The 20,390-nt window shown below is 44.3% G+C and overlaps 1 protein-coding gene across 8 annotated transcripts in view; it reads left to right on the forward strand.

Annotated features, from left to right (window-relative positions):
• The first annotated feature begins 2,733 nt into the window (after nt 1-2,733).
• Nucleotides 2,734-20,390, forward strand: part of LOC118509596 (mediator of RNA polymerase II transcription subunit 13) — a 53,735-nt gene continuing 36,078 nt past the window's right edge. Inside the window, exons 1-2 of one of the 8 annotated variants that reach the window (XM_036050379.1) lie at nt 2,734-3,120; nt 5,765-7,656. In XM_036050379.1, coding sequence (XP_035906272.1) covers nt 7,588-7,656 — 69 coding nt within the window. In that variant the 5' untranslated portion in view covers nt 2,734-3,120; nt 5,765-7,587. Of the gene's footprint in view, nt 3,121-4,445; nt 4,471-4,910; nt 5,025-5,764; nt 7,657-20,390 lie in introns of those variants that run through there. The other 7 variants (XM_036050378.1, XM_036050383.1, XM_036050381.1 and 4 more) reach the window with 7 other exon arrangements.

A 20,390-nucleotide genomic window follows, 5' to 3' on the forward strand; every position in this document is an offset into this window, starting at 1 on the left:
ATTAAGATTAACACATCATAATAGCTCATCGGGCCCTCCCAGAGAACGGAACACCACCAGCACCGGGGTACGAAATGCACTTTTAATGCTTGTGCTTCCCAATGCTCCCCAGCCCGCTCAAGGTCTCTCGCACGAAAAAAAGTGGGGCAATTCGGAAAATAAAAGCTTCACAAACAGCCCGCGTACCGAAATTAAGCCCACTCGAGAAGTTACACTTTAAACAAATCATCACGATATCTTGAGTCCGCAATCTTCACCCATCAAGCCGATTGCCGGTGCATTCTGATCGTGTTTCGTGTCCCTGTTTTGCTATCATAATTGAAATTATCTCACTCGCCCACCCAGCTGCAGACTGTGTGAGAATCCAATTCCGAAGAAACGCGATCACCGCGTCGCAATGCACGTCATAAAACAATTCAACGTTGCACCCGCCACTTTGCCACAATGGAAGAAGTGTCATTTCACGGCTGGCGGCGGCGGCGGCTGTGCGGATGATTTACGGCTGCTTTACCGGCTACCGGTGACTCGCGAGCTAACAACGATGGCCAACGATTCTGACCCTCAGATAGGGCTCGCTAGGGCACCGCTGGGCTGGGCTTATTCAAATGAGCGGTTTCTTGACATCAGCTCACCGAGTGGAACAGCCGTTTGGGGTGCGATGCACGGTGAAACGGTCCAATCGCCGAGATTATCCACCACCGATAGTAGGGTTAAGTGTTGTGATGAGCATTTTAGCACCGCCACTTTCGTGACTTCATTAGATGCTGTTGCTGATGATCGCAGCACTTCCAGCGAGATTGTATGCATATCGTAATGCGATCGGTACGTATTGAAATTGGAGCTATTGTATGTATCTTACCATCGTTCGCTTTCAAGATCTGTTTATGCATAACTCAGTTGTTGTTGTGACGTATATTTACAACCACAATTACATGCCTTATATTGTCATCAAATAGCAAACAAAAAAACGATGAAATGTTCGTATAAAACCCATGGAAACCATTTGCTGTGTATAGTTAGTTGAAAACAGATTTGAATTTCCTTCTTTGTGTCATTAGCGCCATCTATTGTAAAATGAGTGAAGCTTTCGTTTGGGTTGCGTTTCGCTTTGTTAAGCACCCTGCACACGAGAACGTTTTTGTGGTGTTGGCATTGTTTATACGTTTCAAGTATTTATAAAATTTTATAAGAGATATAGGGCATTTTCGATACTGAGTTACCCAAAAGGGGTATATTTTTTCTGCCTTTTAGTTATTTTTATTTATTAAATAATATTAATTACTAATATTTTATATTTTAAAAGTTACTCACATTTTAACCTAACCTATACTTAAATTCAAAGCATCTCAGTTGCGAAAATTCATGCTCGTAAGTGGGAGGTCGTTATTTAGGCTTTGTTTAGAAATTCTCAGGAGGAGCAGTAACCTGCATAATCATTGATCGATGGATGATGGAGGCTGAGTACATTGGCCAAGAGCTGCCTGTGGAAATTATGCTTTCGTCGGCTTTTTAGAGATTTTGTAGAAGCTCTCAGACACTTAGAATCGTGAAATAAAGACGCATTCAATAGAGACTACAAAACCTGTTTCTAATACGAATTTCATCTGGATTGTCGCCTTAAAACACACGGCCGACCTTCTGCTATGGCTCTTGCTTCGTAGCTCGCAGCAAGTGCTTTGTTGACTTCTAAAAACTCGTAGCTAGATAGATTCAGGTAGACAGTGACTCAATATACAGTGCTGTCCGAAAATCGACGCTGCTACCATCGAGCCGAGTTAAGAAGTCCGGACGCTAACAGTTCAACTGCACGACCGAGTATCGAATCCCATTTTTACCGTTTATCCATACCAAGAACTGATAATGTGGTATAAATAAGTCTAGCAAGCCATTATATCTCTAGCTTCTCCATAGCCTTTATATGGTCTGTCCAATGTCATCCCTATTAACCCTGTCAACTCGATCCTACTCACTCATGCCACAGGTTCCTAGGTTCGTGACTCGATGCTCATCAGCAGTACTCCACAATATTTTAATACGGGTGATGCAGCGTTCGACGAGTAGGAGAAGAGATCTTTTTGAAGTGATAGTGGTAAATATCTTATGTACTTACTTATCTCACGAATTAGGCCTGGTACAACAATCCCGGCCGTTCTGGCGGACGCACCAATACCGTAACTTCTTCTCACTTTGGGCCTACCACGCCTCCTCTGTCCATGTAGATAGCCAAAAAAGACAAAACGAGCTCACTTGCGGGAAATCGACACACAGCTCGACACCAAAAGTTCGAGGGGCTACGGCAAATGGAATCAGTACCTATAGTGCAGTCCTTGCTTCGTCTGTCACGACATGTATTTTGAGTGAAGAAGTTTCCCCTGTCTGTGGTATAAACGGTTGGCAGAGCGGCAAAGTAGAACAAAAAACTCAAGTTCTGATAAGCTGATTGATTGAAAACTCCTACAATCCTATTGCCAGCTTCAAAGTGCTTAGGGATCAGTTTCATATTATAATACAGAGGGTAAAATCTTACAAGCTGTGCACTCACAAAAACATTCTGTATTGTTTGCAAAGACAAAAAATCTGTTTTCTTACCCATATTTTTAAAATGAATCAACTCAACTGCCAATTTGAACAGAACGATAGCAGCTGCTCTCTATACACCTTGCCCAGCAAAAACGGCCCGTTGACAGGTGGTGGGCCTCAGCTGTCAAAGCTTCGTTTTCTTCGCAACTGTCAAACCGAATCGCACACAGTACGCCACTTGCATAGCGGATTTTATATATCACTTCGCCGTACATCATACTACGCGTATGCTGTTTCGCGTAACGTTGTCCCGCCGAGTGTCTGTGTCCGGGTGCACCAGTGATGCTGTGTGTATCCTTTGCGAACCGTACCTACGTCTCCGCGCACGGTGGTGTGTCGTTTGCTTTGCCGCAAAGCCCGAACAAATCGGCCATACAGCTACAGTGAGGCGGTGCAGAGCGTCACAAGCTGCTTCACCCATGCTCTGATGGCTATTTTAAAAAACGAATCGGATCGATGACTCTACTCGAGCATGAGCAAACAGCAGCAGCAGCAGCAACAGCAGTGTGAGTAAGCCAATTTCGAAAGACAGCGAAACGGGTGAGCGAATCTTGTTGCGTGAAACGGAACAACGGTGATTAAAACAGCCAAACGCAACAGCAGCGCTCTCCGCTCGGCAGCGCTCCGGCGAATCTGGGGAAAACTGATCCGGAAGTGTAAGCGTGCGCGTATTTATTATTACCCCCATTGTGCTTCTCCCGGTAAAATTTTTGGCCTGTAGGGACGAACCGTTTTTGTTACAAAATTTAAAACGAAAAGTGCTTCTCACTCGCCGAGTAAGACCTGCTTTCCGAGCTGTTTCCGCTCACCGATCGTGTAGTGAAATTCAAGCCTTTTGGCTGGCTTTTCCGTACGGATTTTCTTTGTACATTTAAACGGCTTTCTTCACTCCTGCCCATTTTCTCCACTGTCGGAGGACCCGTTCGAAAAACCCACTCGCGCTAAGATGAACAAGAGCGAGCAAGAAGAGTGTGTCGTGCGCGCGCTTCAGTGTGTTGGTGAGAGATGTAAGCAAATTTTTGAATCGTAGCATGCGGGAACTGGCTGTGCGTAATATTTGTGCCGTGGTAGTGGTGGCCTCGTTTCACTAAGAAAATAAATAAGCAGCAATCCTGGTTCGGCTGATCGGCGGCCTATGGGTGGTGAGCCTTTTTGGGTAGGAACGTTTATGAATTATCCCAACGGTTCGTGATGGGGGAATCATATTTCGTTGTTTCGCTCTCGAAATCCTACCACTTTGTGCGTTTGTGCCTGTGTGTTTGTGTGTGAGCAAGTGTGGAATGCGAGATGAGATGCGTTCCCAAACTGCCAAGTGGTGCGACACTTGGACGAATTCGTTCATTTAATGTGTGTAAAGTGTGTGTGTGCGTGCGTGCGTGTGTCCGCTTGTGTATGTGTGTGTGCGCGTGTTTACGCATGCATACACTAGCCAAATTACGATCGCATGCGATGCGATTCACCTTTCGCTGGCGTTGTCGTGTTCGTGCGATTGTAGAGCAGTGAACGCACGCTTCGAGCAGAAGAAAGACAATCCATTTTTGTCGACGTCTTTTTTCCTGTGTATTTTCTTTACCCCAACTCGCGTGATGCGCGCACACCGAAGGTGGAAAACTTGTTTCTTGCTCCGTTGGTTCTTCCTATGCAGCTCGCCTAGCTCTAGGTGTAGGTAACAACAGCGGATGCTTGGATGGATCACGCACACCACTACCGATTGATTTTCGCCGAACAAATCGTACCAGCGTAGTGTGACGCGACGAGGTGGTAGTGTGTGCGTGCGTGTCCTTTACTCAGGATCACATACCGCACCAGGACACAACACACTAGAAGAGGTTTCAGACCGTAGCAGGCTATCCGTAAAAAGCTGTGTGTTGCTGGCAGGAGTGTCATAGTGTTAAAAATCGTTCCGATGCTTGCATTTGCAATATTTTGCACTCCAATGGCGAAATGTCAGAGATAAGATTAGATCGATGAATGGTCGGATGGGTCGAATCACAATTTTACCTTTCACGCGCGTAGGACGGGTTACGCGGTACTCTGTGTGTGTGTGTGTGTGTGCCTCGCATCACGAAATAATGTTAGAAGATACCGTTTTGTTCCTCGAGATAATTGATATGTGGTGTGTAAAGACGCACGACGGGGAACGCTTTTGTGTGTGTTTGTGTGTCTTTTATAAGTCCTATATCGCCGCCTTTACGCATACTGGTCGCATCGCGTGGAGGACGGTCGGACGGACACACAGCTATTGCATTGTACCTTCGAAATGCCGCACCAACACACACATGCACACGCTGACGGCTAAAACTCCCGTCGTCTAAGGGTAACCTAAGTAGGGTAGTTCGATTTACACCACCGACCCACGGGAAATCGAAGGACATTACCGGACCTGTGGGATATTATTTTTTCGTTTTTCCATTTCTGTTAATAAGGAAATGTTCGACATTAGCGTGAGTGAGCGAGAGAAACAGATGTGCAGTAAAACATTAATATTTAAAAATATTATTCCATCGCTTGCTTGGATAAAAAAATAGACGGGGACAGCCGAACAAAATTCCCAACCGTGTAAAGCGAGTGTATTTTTTAATCGTTTGCTGTGTGTGAACGAGCGGTTGCATTTGTGTGTGTGTGTTTGATACGGAAAAGTTAGAGAAAACCCCGTTTTGCTCACACCGTTCACTGTGAGGGGTGTGAGCAAAGTGCGTAAGAAAGAGATGGCGAGAGCTTTTAATTTCTCATCGCGTCCACGCACCCACACACCGACACCGACGCATACACTGTAGTGGGAAGTCGTCGCGATCGACCTTCTTCGAATTGGCGCAGCGAGTTTTTCCCTTTTCCCTGCTCGCCACCACCACCACTGCTACCCGTTTGTCTATTTGGTTCACCTGCCCCATACCTTGGCTTGTGTGTGTGTGCATCACTGAATTTGAATTCCATTCGCGATGGCGAACGAGCACACGCGCGCCTATTGCTGGCTACCGATGACGACAACGATGGTTAGCCAGTAGTATTGGTGGTGGTGGTAGTAGTGATTGTTCATCGATTTGTGTACCACTTTCTATCCTATCCGTTGGGTTGGTTAGGTAAAGCTGCTGTGGGGAATTGGAGGGTCGGAGAGGAATTCGTCGCCACAGTACCACCCCGTGTGTAACAACAGATTTTTTTATCTTTTCTTTGCTGCCGTCAGTGTGTGTTTAGAGTTAGCAGCGAGAGCAGAAAGCTTCGGCCGCATCGCGACATCGTCGACAGAGCAGCAGAGACTTCACGCCGATCGATCAACGTTTCTCTTCAAAGTCTCCGAAGGGAAGCAAAACTGTGTGTGTACGAGTGTGCGTGTTTTCTGCGTGTGCCAAAACGATCGTGCAAAGTTACAAACGGTGTGCAATAGTATCACGGATCGGGACCCCTAAGTTTAACCCGATCTGGATGAAAGAAAGTGTGTGTATTCACCGAAAAGAGAATTAACAGCAGTAGCAACACAGAAATAAAAAAGCAGGGTGATCGTGTGTGAAATAGCGGCCTCGTAGGCACATCGAAACACTGGGCAGTGATGCACAGCAGCACTAACACCATCACCACCACCAACAACAGTACGCACTACCACTGTGCAATGATGATTCGCCCTTAACCGACGTCGCTTGGGCAGTGGTGTTAGCTGTGTGTTTGTGTGCGTGTTATTCGTGTTCGCCGTAGCGTGCGCTTCGGTGTGTGCGTGTGGTGTGTTCTGACAACGGCTCCGAACACAAACACTCTCCGAGCGAAGACTAAACCACCGCGCTGCTTCAGTTTTCATCGGTGCACGCAGGCAGCACGAAGCTCTTACTGAAAGAGGCCCGTAGGCGCCCCATCACCATCACACCATGGATTGCGAAAGAAGCAGTGTGTGCTTGTGCTTCACGGGCAGAAGTTTTCTCTTCCAGCGCTGAACACCAACAAACAAGGATATCCGTTCTTATTGTGCAAAGAAACGAAGTGAAAATCTTTCGTTCTACTCGGTCGCGTCGAGTGTCGAGTCGATGTGTGGAATTGTATAATGTAGTGTCCTCCGGGAGCGTGTAAATGTGCGTTATATTGTAAAGAAAAATTGTCGTGTGACAAGCTGTGTAAGCGATTGTGTAAAGTGTAAAAGAAAAGTAGTAGCAAAAGGGTCCAAAAAAGCAGTGTGCAGCCCACAAAAGAGAAAGTGCATTAAAAGGTTTGCAATATTGTAGAGAAATTGGAAGAAGCAAAGCAACAACAAAAAAAAATTGCTCGCTTACCTCTACGCCTACCCTGTTAACGGTGGTAGTGAGTGTTTGTGTGCGTGAGAAAGAGAGCGGCAAGTGATCGAAGAGCGAGTGAGAGAGGAAGAGTGATTTTGTGTTGTACCGTGCCGAGTTTAGAGTGCAATTAAACGTACGCGCCGTGTATGCGTGTGTGTGTATGTGTACGTGCGCGTGTGTGTAATAAGTGTACAAATGTTGTTGTTTACGGTTTACCCAGTGCAACAACGCCGCGGCCACCGTGGTGCGTTCGCATGATGATGCTGCCGCTGCAATCGGCCGTGCTGCACCAGTAAACGGGTTGCATCGCGAAGTATTAGTATGCACATGGTGATCGGTGGTGCCAGCAGCAGGCGCTAGAGTGCAGTAAGAATAGAGAAAAATAGATAAATTATAGTACGGCTACAACGGAAGCGTTAGATAAAGTGAAGAAAAAGAGAGCGAGGGAGAGAGAGTGTGTGAAGAAAGAAAAATAGATAAGATATTATCTACGGTGTGAGTGTGTGCGTGCGTGTGTTTATGTGTGGTTTCTACTCAGTGTACGCGGTGTTCGACGGTCGTGTGTTGTAGCACCCAACCATCACCACCTTCCTGCTGCGGTCGCTGTTGTTGCACCCACACACACGTGTCGCTAAAACCCCAGCTTCGTCGCTTATCTTCGGTTGCGCGAAAAAGAAAAGAAAAAAACCCACGCTTTTCAATTACACCTGTTCGTCCGTAAGAAAATGTTCGTAACAACAATACAAGCATGACGCACCAGAATCACCAAACTAACGGCGCCAGTTTGGAAGATTGCCACACAAACTTCTTCGCCTTGGTAAGTAAAGAAAAAACGGTTTACGGATAGTTTGGTAGTGAGTAAAGGAATCGTAGACATGATTGTGCCGCTAGCGGCGCCGGTCTTCATGCGACAGGATTGGGGATCAAATCCCATCTGGAACGTTTTCCCCGTTATGGGAACTGTCCATTCAACAACGTGGTATCAATAAGTCTAGTAAGCCATTAGATGGCCGGCATTACCTTGCAGATAGTTAAGCCAATAAGCTCAGGAAGCCCTCTCAACTTCCCGAGGCTGTAGTGCGCCAAAGTAAAGAAAAAAAGACCAAAATAATTTCAATATTGGGATATCAGTAGTGATAGTGCAAGGCAACAAACCAAGTATGACGTACTGACAGCTCAAATAAAGCGGTGTTACTGCGACGTAACGCACCTGTAACGTTCAACTGTCATCTGTCGCACCTGGCCGACAGAAGCAGTGTGCTTCAAAAGTTGGATTATGTTCTCATATCGCGTAGTATACTGAATGTGGTTTCCCTATCAAAATAACTCATTTGACGGGTGAGATATACTCCATTAACCGCTGTTGGGGATTTTCCGCTTCGGTCGTGTGTTGTGTAAATAACAACTTCCTGTAAAGCTGGTACAAACGGAAACAAAACAAACAAACAAACAAACAACCAACCAAACGGGAGACCAGAATCAGTTTACCCCACGGTATGGTTGTTTTGTGAGCGAAAAATTCATTCTGTTGTGCGTGTAATGCATGAGGGAAACAGTGCAATGATGACACTAAACAGATCACTTTTTGAACCGTAATCGTGGCGTGTTTATGTCTTCTTGTGTTTGCGTTGTCTGTCTAGCGCAGTGGATGACAAAGAGTAACGCAGACCGTACATACAGTAGTTGAAATTTTATTTATTTCATCGTGTTGTTTTCGTTTTGTAACGATTCGAAGAAATCCCAAGAGACATGATGAGTTGATGGCCGTTCCCCCATAGTGAGGACTGACTATCCCAACTATGCGGTATGAATAAGTGCAGTAATCCAAAAATAGTAGGCATGACCGAAGAGGTCATTAGGCCAAGAAAGAATAAGAGAACCATAGAAGAAGCTCCTCATTAGCAAAATCAAGTGATGCATCCGGAAGATTTAAGATCAAAAATCAAGATTTTGGATAGTATGATTTGATGTTCCAGTACATCACACATGGCTTAAAAGTTCTACGAAACCTAATTTTAGTTGAATACGATTGAATACTAATTAATCAGGCACCCTTGTTAAGCTAAAGAAATTCAATGCTAACGCTTTTCCTTTCCTTATCGCGTCCCAATGTTCTACCATCAGCAGCATTGTTAAAAACAGATTTCGGTGAAATAATTTTTACCAGACGGCTATAACACGCGGTTCTAGCGGAAGTTGGTTTGCGGTGTACAAAAACCCTGGCCACCATGTTATCACCTCGTTTTTGGTCGGTTTTCGGAACCGTTTGGCATCTTTTCCCGCAGGAATAATGCTGATAAGGCAGGAATGAAAAGAAACGACAACAAAAAATCAGTGCTTCCACCACCACCGCCACCGTTCATTATCGTCTGCCGGCGAGAGCAACCGCCGCAGATTCGTGAGGAAATCGAAAGCAATCGCGATCATATGTGCGAAAGTATGTCCCGAGCGAATCCCGTCAGCTGCGCCGTCATATGACGTGATTATTAAGCTCCTCAGACGCGCCAGTCTTTTTTTATGTCGTCGGTGACTTATTCGGTGGCACTACAGTGTGTCCACAATAAACGTAAGTGTGTGTGTGTATGTGACTTCGCAGTATGTGGTTTAAGCGACCAGCAAAACACTACACGCAACGAAGACTTTGTTGTGCGCTGCGTTCCTACTATTCAAGACGGGGTCGTTCTGTTTGTGTTGATTCCCACCCCGCTAAGGGTGCAGAAGAGTGAGAGACCACGCTCTTATCAGCCGATTGCGGACAATTGATACCGGTAACATGCAGCCGTGCGATTCTTTTTATTTCCTATTTTATAGTCCCTTGTCGAGAGTCTTGTCTTCCCCTCGGGGCATATTCGGGGATTGTTATCTGGGTGGCGGCCACCAAAGGAACGACCCTGAGTGGTCCGAGTCGCTGGCTGGTCAAGATCGCTACCTCCATTTTTCTTTCCCGAGGAAGACTGTGGGGTGGTCAATGGTTCTACGTCATTTTTATCTTGCCTTATCTTGACCAGACCCGTGCTCTATTGGTGGTGTTTGTTTTGCGTGCTAGAAATTGTTTTCCACTGTGGCCCCACTGATTGGTGGACAAAAATATAAGCGCCACATAGAAATTTAATTAGCTAAAGTCTAATACGAGACTTCATATGATAAGCCTCTTTTGCTTGTCTAGGCTCTGCAACCGCTAGAGGTCTCGGTCTGCCATTACTGACATCCTTGACTTAGTTTTACCCGTAGCTGGACCCAATCCTGATCGCTAACGCTTCAACGCCACATGATAATGATAAGCACCAACCTGAAATTGGACCATTCCGGCAAACGATTACGAATCAATTATAGGCACAACATTTTCATTAAACAATCATAATTTGCAATTGGAAATGATTGAAGAAGTGCCCTTTAAAACGCATTTCTCGTATCGCCGTGCCGCATTTTTACTGCCCGCATCTTTCTCCCCATACGCGCCAAACAAGTGCATAGATGTCGTGCGTTGTGTGTTTTATGGCGTTTTTATTATTAAGTATGTGATAATTGCACCGCGCGGCTTATGCATTCGCGCACACAAACACCGCATCAGCTGCTGCCATATGTGTGCGCACACTTTGCTTTGCAGAAGACAGAGAGGCTCTCCTCTTCGGGTTGCACTCAACCGATCGTAAAAACAGGCCGGTAACTCGTAAAACGATCGTTTCCACGGCCCGTTTTGTGGCATTTTACGGTCGAGATTGGCAATTTGGCTGCGGCCGTCGGTGGTGCAATATAATATTCCTACCGTTCGCAGTTTAGTTCAGAAGGAGGGGAAAAAGCCTGTGGGATGGAGATCTTGAGCGATACGATCAGACACTTTGAGCGATCATCGGCTTATTACTGTTGTGCAGGGTGTGCGATCGTTTATATTGCTCGCCCCTTAAACGGGGGTTTATCTTTATTCCACTGTGGCAGTCATTATGTTTCAGCAACATTGTGGTTTTTGTTGCTTTGCTTTAAGTGTTGTTCGTGAGGGGGTTAGAACATTTTTATATGCTCAGCGCTTTAATGCTTGCGTTATAGCGACCGAATGAGCTACGGCAAGGGGTGTTGGCAAAGTTATCCAGATCGCAAAAAAAATAAAAAAATAAAAAAAATCGAAATCGACTGTCTGCATTTTAGTATGTATGTCTAGACGCCCAAACTTTAGTGAAGACCGTCTATCCAACAGGCTTAGCAGGTAATTAGGTCAACAAGAAGAAGTTCTACTGTCACTAATTTGCAGTAGTTGTGCCAAAAGTTTAAAAAAGCACTGTGGAAAAGTTTGCAGTCATAATTTTGGAGAGATCTGTCAGTGTGTGGCATGTCTATTAAGTGTAAAAAGCGCTGACTAGGTTGCTTGCTCCTCATGCATTCCTATCGTGATCAAGTCAATTTAAGAAATATTCTACAAATTAGATTCTCATATTTAAAGCAAGAAAACATATCTTTTGGAAAGTGCTGACCCTAAAACTCTACATCCAAAGCGACAAATCATTCGTTAGGATATTTGGGTTGGAGTTTCAGTCTGACCCTTTCCGAGCAAAGCGTGCCGAACACTGTCGCTTTTGGTATAATTGGTTTTCATTTTTGCAAGTTTTGGAGAATGGCATTAAAGAGGACGCCAACTTCACTCAAAATGTTTGCCTTTCTGAAATTCATCACGAAGGAAAGATTTTCTTCTACAACAATCTAATCGTAATCCGGCCCAAATTTTATAGGCTTTTGGGTTTTTTTTTCTCATTCGTTGGCTACTTTCTATGTTCATCAGGATTGTTTGCGTAGTTCCGAACGTGATGTTTTGCTTGCTATCGTTCACTATTCCCTCTAGTAAGTATTAGTCAGCTGATCTTAAGCTTGGTGAGAAAACCCGCGCGTGTAAGCTGAAGATTAAATAATTTCACTATTACAGTGGGGTTGTAGCTTTGACACATGCTTATTGTGTCCAGTAGGTCCCCATGATCGCCGAAAAGAAAAAATATAATCCAAGAAAAAGTCAAAAATGCTAATGAGGTTTGTGTGACATGAGTTGAAGCAGAACAGAAATCAACGACACGATTCCACCGCTCGAGGCGTCAGTTGTGGTTCTGAGTCATCGTCAATCGTCGGGTGATCATGATCGTTTAAGCCATCCACTGACGCCTCATCAACATAGAAATGAGTCGTGTGAGTGAGTCACACAAGTCACATCTGGACGAAACTGTGAATGCGAAATTTGATAGCAGATTGAAGTCGTCGAAAGGAAATATTTTCTCCCGGTACATGAGCAAACCGATAACTTATTACGCTTCTTTCTCACCTTTCTCTTTTGCAACTGGCAATCGTGAATGAATTTCTAGACACAGGCAGAGCAACTATAGCGGTTCTACTCTCGGACTGTAATCATGCGCATAAGCAGCTCTTATCCCCCAAGTTCTAATGCCCCTTTTTTTAGCGCATTCCATCGCTTCGCAACTCGTTGACCGGCAATCGATTATGCTTTTTGTCGGTTGCCAATGCTTTCACACGCTGTTCTTCGTAAGGAAGTGTGTGTGTGTGAATTTTTGAATATTTTTTTTTGTCAGTTTAATGCTTCTCGAAAGATTGTTAAGATAAAATTTCCCATTTTTATGAGAATGTCATCACAATCTATTTTAAATTTTAATATTTTCCCTACATATCGTTTGCCATTCCATGCTATCGCACTTGGACGGCTGACTGGGAAAACAATATTTACTTCCTTTATCATAATCTTCACCCTCACCATCCCCACCGGCGGGCCGGTTTAGCGCGCTATCGGGCACTCAATAATATGTTAAACGTGGTTTAAAATAGTTCTCCCTGAATTTCAAGGCCAGGCTCAGAATAAGTAAACATTTCTCTCTCTCTCTCTCTCTCTCTCTCGCCACACACCACCACAACACGCCGGGTTTGTTTGTTTCGGCTTTAAATTAGCAGGAAAAAAATAAACTAAAAAAAGCGGTCAAGCTTGCGTATGCGCATATACGTTACGGTGGCTAGCGGCACACAGCAGGACACACATAGAACATGGGGAGAGGAGGGTTGCGTGTGGTTCAGGGCAGAGTTATGAGTGTCCACTTGTTTATGATCACTTGCTAATGGGTTGGCTGGTGCCGTGTGCTGTGTGCTTAGTGTGTTCCTATGTGTAGTACATGGGCCTTACTGCAGTACGCTTGTGACATTTAGTATTTAGTTGTTGTTTTACTTTGTTTTCACTTAACTCTGCTCTCCTCCTCACACTACGCGGATTTATGATAGTGAGTTACACTTTAGAAATGGGGTAGAATCGCTTAAAATCATACCCCCTCTGTTTGCTTGTATGTGTTTTCTATGCCTTTAGCTTGTAGCTATGCCTTCGGAACGCCGTGAAACGATGCGTATCGGTTGAATCGGTCGTCTTCGTCGTCACACAACGTACAAAAAAAGAGTTTCGCTTGTCCATCACCTTTACTTGTTTTCTGTTTACCGAAGCAAAAATAGTATGCTAAACTAAAAGTATTGATAAATGATACATTCCAGCTGACGAGATTGTTTACTTGGTGATACGCCAAATTTCATGGGTTCCGCTCATCAAATTCTGCATGAAGTTAAGTTAGAATAAAATTCAGGGTCGGTAGTGCAGAGTTGTTGAGGATGTAATTGATAAGTTCCTAAAGCAACACAAGAGCTTATAACTATCCTAACTGAGAACGCCAATGCTCTCACACGAGCTAACTGTATAGCGTCCCTGATATCCTGACGGTGGTTAAAACCGGAAGGACTCGTTGGCTAGGGCTCGTGATGAGGAGGCTGGACTTCTGTCACACCAGGAAGATCGGCACGAGACTTAGAGGAGAACATAGAGCTCGTCGTAGGTTGGATCAGGTGGATTCCAACCTGGAAGAAGCCATGGTTGGAGGCTGCTCTGGACTGAGATTCCTGGAAACGGGTTGGCTACCCGTTCATGTCTTATAAATCTACGACCATGCCTTGTACAGAATTAATAAGTTCGTCGAAATTTGGATATGTTCTGGCGTAAAATTGATTCTTTAAACGACATATTGAATTACTCGAATGTTGTCGTTGACTTGGATGACGGTGCTGTTGATTCGCACACCTTTTATCGTAGTATCTATAGCTCTGGAGACTGTTCGGCTATGTCTAGACATTTTATAACAACGGTTGCTTTAACCGAATACGTTTGCTGCTAAAATCAACGGTAACACCCGTGTAATATCAGCAACTCGCTGAAGAAGTCAATTAAACGGCTGGACAAATCAATATCTCAACGAATCGTAGGCTCGCAAACGCTGTATTTTTTCCCTCCTAAAGACGGAAGGTGGTGCGCAACGGCAAAGATGCAATTTTGTATGCATCGTACGAGAAGAATTAATTTGCATTTGCACCGCCACCATCAACCGTCGCCGACACCTGCTGCTCACACACCACCAGATGCCACACCAGTGGGGATGCTTCATTCCGATGCATTTGTAGTGGTGTGGTGGTGGTGTACTGTTGTTGCTGTGTTTCACTGTTTGCACTGCGCGCGCCCCATTATCTACAATCTGCATCAGACGCGATGTCTTCATTTTAACCATTTTTTTTGCATTCAATTATGTGCGTCATTTTTTTTGCGCTGATGTGTATGTGTGAATGGGGAGGTGGGATGTTTTTTTTACGAATTGTCTTTTTTGAAATAGAGCAATGCACTTTGGTGTCGTGGAAAACTATGAAAAATGTTTTTTTGTTTGCAAAATTATCTTTATCGCTTTTATTTTTAAATAAATAAGTTTTTCAGTAAGGAAATTACAAAAAAAAAAAACCATGTAGAAGCATCCTAACCCAGACCACAGATAAAGAATCAAAAGAATTAATTGTGGGCTAGTTTTGTTCGGTTGATGACTGACAGCAAAACGTCGCTAGAATTAAACCACTAGCAAAAGAGCAGACGACGACGACAACAGCAGCAGCAGCACCACCACCACCATTTGCATGTGAGTTTCCGTTTGTCGTTAATGTCGTTAATGTCATCATTAATTACAAGTGAACTCACGCGAGGAGCCATCCAAGCATATTGCTGCTGGCACAAGGCACGAAATAGGCATGAGTGGGAATTTTTGTTGGCTCGAATCATAGGTCCATTTAACCATATTTAGTGGTTGAAGATGTGTAACTATACATATGGGTTAGTTGAGTTTTTTTATATTCTTTTGATTTGTTTTTAAATGTCCAACATTGAGAGACGAATTACAGAAAATTGTAAGATAAATAGGAACATAATTAAAAATAGAAAAAAATATTTTCTTTAATTTTTGAAAAGATAAGAAGTATGCTTTGAAGTAGAAAAATCATAGTAAATTACAATGATAATAAATCGATAAAAAAAACAGTGAAATCAGTTGAACCATTAGATATGAACAAAATAATACAATTTAAATAATTAAATGGAGATAATCTATCAACCGAGCTTACCCGGGATAAGGTGCCCTTTCACGGTTTTGAGAAGGAAATGTTTCCAAACCATCGTGAATTGTACTTATTTTTGTTATTTAGCTTTAAGCAATACGGCCAGGCCGTTCTTTATGAATAAAAAAAAATAATAATTAAATGGAGATAATCTAAGATAAAATGATGGATGATGATGATGATGATGATATTAACCCATCCAAACAACCCATCCGCGTAAATTCGAGATGGTTGAAACTGTGCTCTATTTTTTAATCTAAACTTGATCTATTTAACCATGTTTTAAAATTTAACTACAACCAATGAATGTTTGACGACTTCAAATTAACCAGAGCTCAGGTTGGAGATCACCTCCTGTCTGGTCCTTGTCTATCTTAACTCTATCCCAATGTCAAGTTAAGGATGCCGGTAATGGCAGAGCAAGATCACTTGAGATTATAGAGCTTGTCAACGAGAGTAATATACTATTTTAAGTAAATTTCCTGGTACATATTTTTCCCTACCTATCAGCATTTTTTCTGATCAAACAACTCTCGAGGCTCGTTGCAATCCCCTCCTACATTTGGAGTTAGCAAAGGCAAAACCTAACTACGGTGTTTCTTCTTGTGGTAGATCGAAAGCCAGTGAACCGTCAGCAGTGAGGGAAATAGAAAAAAAACGAAACAGAAGAAGCAGCAGCAACTCAGTCGTGCAGTCGTGAACCGAGAAAAAGAGTGTATTGTACTACTTTTTCGTTCATTCGTCGACCACGCCAGCAGGCAGCACCACCCCATGCTCGATACGGAGGCGCATACCTTTAGAAAACGCAGCAAGAAACAAGAGCTTTTCTGGAGCGCAGGGAAAGCGAAGAAAAGACGGCTTGAGTTGGGGGGGCTAGAGGCTCATTTCGCGCCACGGTTTTTAAGCTTCCCACCTCTACGCCGCCTCGAACAACTATCGCGCGAGGGACCCCCGCGGCGGCCATCGACCTGCTGCTGCTGAGCACCGCTGCAGTACGGCGGCCGCTGATGATGATGATGATGACGATGAGAAGGAGAAGAGATTAAGACCAACAAAAAACGAAAAAAAAAAACAGAGCATTGGGCATCAAAACGAGGGCTCCGATGGAAACCTCTAAGAAGGCAAACCCCCTCGTCGATTGGTGAAGAAGTTTTGGGCAACAACTCCATTCGAAACTAAGCGAGCGCCACTCACTCACTCGTGCTTTCGTTCACGAGATGCGAAGCTCTTCTGTGTGCTGCTCTGTTGCTGGTTTGTTTGGGTTTGAATTCGATCTTTTATTCAATTTGTTGTGTGATGCTTTTTAGGTTAGTTTTGTATGATTTATGTTGTTTCTCATTGTTTCTTCTGTGTTTTGATTTTCATTCAAATTTTCTAATTTATTGAGTCTACTTTCATGTTTTCGGACTAGTTTTATACGACGTGTGTTCTTATTTCTTACTTCTTTTGAAGGAAATACATTTATCATTATTTATCATTTTAAATTCCAATCACCGAGGCTACTGAATTTCCCCTTTTCGAGCACATTCCTAGACCAAATCCGATACTATGATCCGTTACTTAAGATGGAGAGTTTCCTCCGCTTTTTGTTGTTGTTGCTTCCTTCAGTTTTTGGAAGCACTTTTGCACTCTTCCGTCCGTGTGTGTGTGTGTACACCTCTGTGTAAAGTTCCGTGTTCGACCACCACGAGTTCGTTCACTGCTGCTTTTGGACCACCGTTTTCACAGTGCATTCATCTTCCGTTCCGTTTCATTCAGTTTCCACATCAGTTTTCTGTGCGCGCCGCCGTCTGGTGTGTTTTCTGAGGTCACTCAACCTTTTTTTTTTGCTGTTGCTGCTGCTGCTTTCTTACGTTTTCACGCGTGAGACGAGGACGTGTTGAGCGCGAATCTCCCTCTCTATGCCACGAGTGTGTGCATGTATGTATGTGTGTGTGTAGCGTTTTCCACTCGCTTTTCTTTCTTCTCCTTTTTCTTTTGATGGTGGTGTGCAGAGTCCTCCCCGGCTGGTCTGCCAGCTAGAAGTAGCAGAGGGGGCTTTGTTTTGTTTTCGACTATTAAACCCTTTACAGCAGCGTGTTCCTCTGGCGTACACACAGCGACGCGCACATCTTTCGCAAGTGGGTGAAGCGCCTCAAAGAGTGTAGTGGCCTCGGTGGGAAAAACAGCAACGTTGGAAAATCGAGGGGGGGGGGAGGGGAGGGGAGGAACTGTAGCGTGCGCGGTGGGCAAAAAGACGAGACACCCTGGTCCGCCAGTCTGGGAACTATTTTATGAGGGTCATATACAACAGAGATGCGCGAGAGACCTGTGTGTGTCGTCTTCAACGTTTTAGATTCTGTCTTGTCGCTGGAGTTCCCCCTTTTCCATTACAGAAAGGTACGAGATTCCAAACTTTTTAGAATAAATTTTGAATTGGTAAAAAAGTTGGGCAAACATTTTAGTTTATAGTAGCATAATTTCGCACACATTTGCTTCACAAAAGAAATCCCCGAGGTTCATAAATACGGATCGCTGCCGACAGCCTGCAGCTACCGTCGGCAGTAAGCGCGGAAGGAATTTATTACCGTTTTTCTTTCGCATCTCCCGGGCAACATCAAGTGTGTTTTGCTGTTCCTCGAAGCATTCATGCGAAAAATGGCCCCGGTGATCATCATCTCTTACGCCTTGTGTCGTTTTTCGTCTTGATCGTATACAATGCTTCCCGTAGAAAAGCTCTCACAAACTGATGCAATGGTTCGCTACGGGTTATATTGTTTTACAATGATGAACGGCTAAGGGTGGCCAGATGGGCAACAGTGGTATCATCGTAAGTTGCTAACACGAATGTACTGGTGTCAAATCCCAGCTGGATCGTTTCCACACACGCTAGACTGACTATGTTCAGCAAATCGGGTAAATCAATTCAAGGAAATGACAGGTCAAGATCTCATGAAGTTGTAGTCCCAAAGATCTTACATGGGACGCACCACTCAGAAGAACTTGTAGTTGATACCGGGACGACTCCCTCACGGGACCTATGAGTTGAACTCGAACTCATTACTCCACTGGAACAATTAGACTACATTGAACCTGAAGACTCGCTCAAGCTACAGGTGAGCTTTATAGCAACCTCTGCCTCACTTGTCGCAAGTAAGCTCATTCAAGTATTTCCGCTTTACCTATTCTGTGATAATGTCTGTGAGATGTAATGGCTTTCGTTTAATTCCCGACGCCACCCTAAGCTCTATGTGTCTGATGTTCTTGAGTAAGGTTATGAATTAAGGAGATCCAATGTGGCCAACCCCCACCGACTCTGCTCCCGTTCGAACAATAAAACAGAAATTCGGAAGCTTTTTTTATGGCCGCGCTGTAAAATGTTTGTTGCACCACGAAGACGCCGTTTGAGGGAATAAAACCTCCCCATTTTCCCATTTTTATGGGGTCGAAAGCTTTTCCCTTTTTTTTTGTTAAAAGCCACCGAGTAGTGGACGTACCACTTGAAATGTTAGGACGTGAAAAGGACACTCAAGGACTTATCGAATTATGCAGTGTGCTATGCTGAGTTGCGGTGTGTGTGTGTTGTTCGTCCAGCCGGGAACAACGATATCAACAAAATAACGAGACCCGTCGTCGTCGTCGTCGTTGTTGACGACGCGACACAAATCGCTGAAGTGGAGCAAAACGTTGTGTGCGTTTTGTTTTCTTTGGTATTAGTTTCTGCTGGTTCCCCTATAAAAACGTTTTTGTTATCTGTTTATGCGCATGCCCCGGATTGCTTCGAGCCGATAGAAGGAATCCGGCATGTCCGATATGTTTTCTTTTTTCTGTATGTGATGTACCGTGTATCTCCCTACCTACCTACTCCCTGTGGCATTAAACAGAGGTTGATTGTCGCCTCATTTACGGGACATTATCACCGTTTGCTACAACTGATCGTATTGCCATCACGTTTTTTGTCGGTTGGTTATAACGCATAATAACGTAACGCATAACGCGTAACGTATAGTTTCTAACCTGGTGTGCTTGTGTCAAATGTAAAGATACTCATCATCAAATTTAATAACAGCGTCTTCAAAAGTAGATTTTATGTGGGATTAATATGTATCCAGCTAATTAAGAAAAAGAAAAGCAAACAAACGCTAGCCAAGCAAGATAAAACGTTGGAAATGATCGATAAACATTTTTTTTTAAAAATGTGATATTTATACACAATGTTACTCATTTATCTCTCCCCGGCTTTTACACACGAGCAAGGGAAAAGCATACATACAGCGAACGTGTCACGGTATAAACATGTTGATATGAGAGCAGCATAATAAACGCGAGAGCTACTACTCTTAACAGTGTGTGTGTCTGTTTGCTTTTACGTCAAACGGCTTCTCGTTCGTTTGTGCGTCGTTTACACTTCCTGCTGGGTGGGTTGACGACTTACGGGTTGTTGAAAATTGCTTGCAATGCCGCACTAAAATTCATGTCTGGTGTGCTGTATGCTCTAAAGCCGAACATCAAAGCCCCAAAAGAGGGCGCTAGTGCCGTGCCTTTGCTGTGGACGAGATCTATTAACCATCAAAACAACGTTACATACGCTCACCCGTACTCCGTTTTCCCTCTCGCTGTCTTTCACCCATCATCATTTGCGCGTGCCATCACACGGCGCATACTATCACCTCACGATCGATTCACCCTCGCGACTCGTTCGTGAGCAAATTTCACAACCGCTTCACAGCGCTTCACTCACACACAACAAAAAAGCACACGCATAGGGCTGCCGTCCCTTTGCTGTGTGTGTGTGTGTGTCGCTTCACGTCGGCTCGCTGCACTGTTTATAATTTTGACATTTGGGAGCCCTTCTCTTTCTTCGCGGTTGTTCGCTCTCCCGCTCGGGGTTTCCCTCTCTTCGGTATTTTTATGTTGGGGCGAGCGGCATTTGTATGTTGTGTAAAGCGCCAGCAACAACTGCTTCTCCCACACACACACACACACACACACACACACACACACACACACACACACACACACACACACACACACACACACACACACACACACACACACACACACACACACACACAAATACAGGCAAGCTCAAAGCAAGTGACGTTTGTGTCTCGATGTCCTCGATTT

Source organism: Anopheles stephensi, chromosome 3, assembly GCF_013141755.1.
Source record: "Anopheles stephensi strain Indian chromosome 3, UCI_ANSTEP_V1.0, whole genome shotgun sequence".
Lineage (NCBI taxonomy): Eukaryota > Metazoa > Arthropoda > Insecta > Diptera > Culicidae > Anopheles > Anopheles stephensi.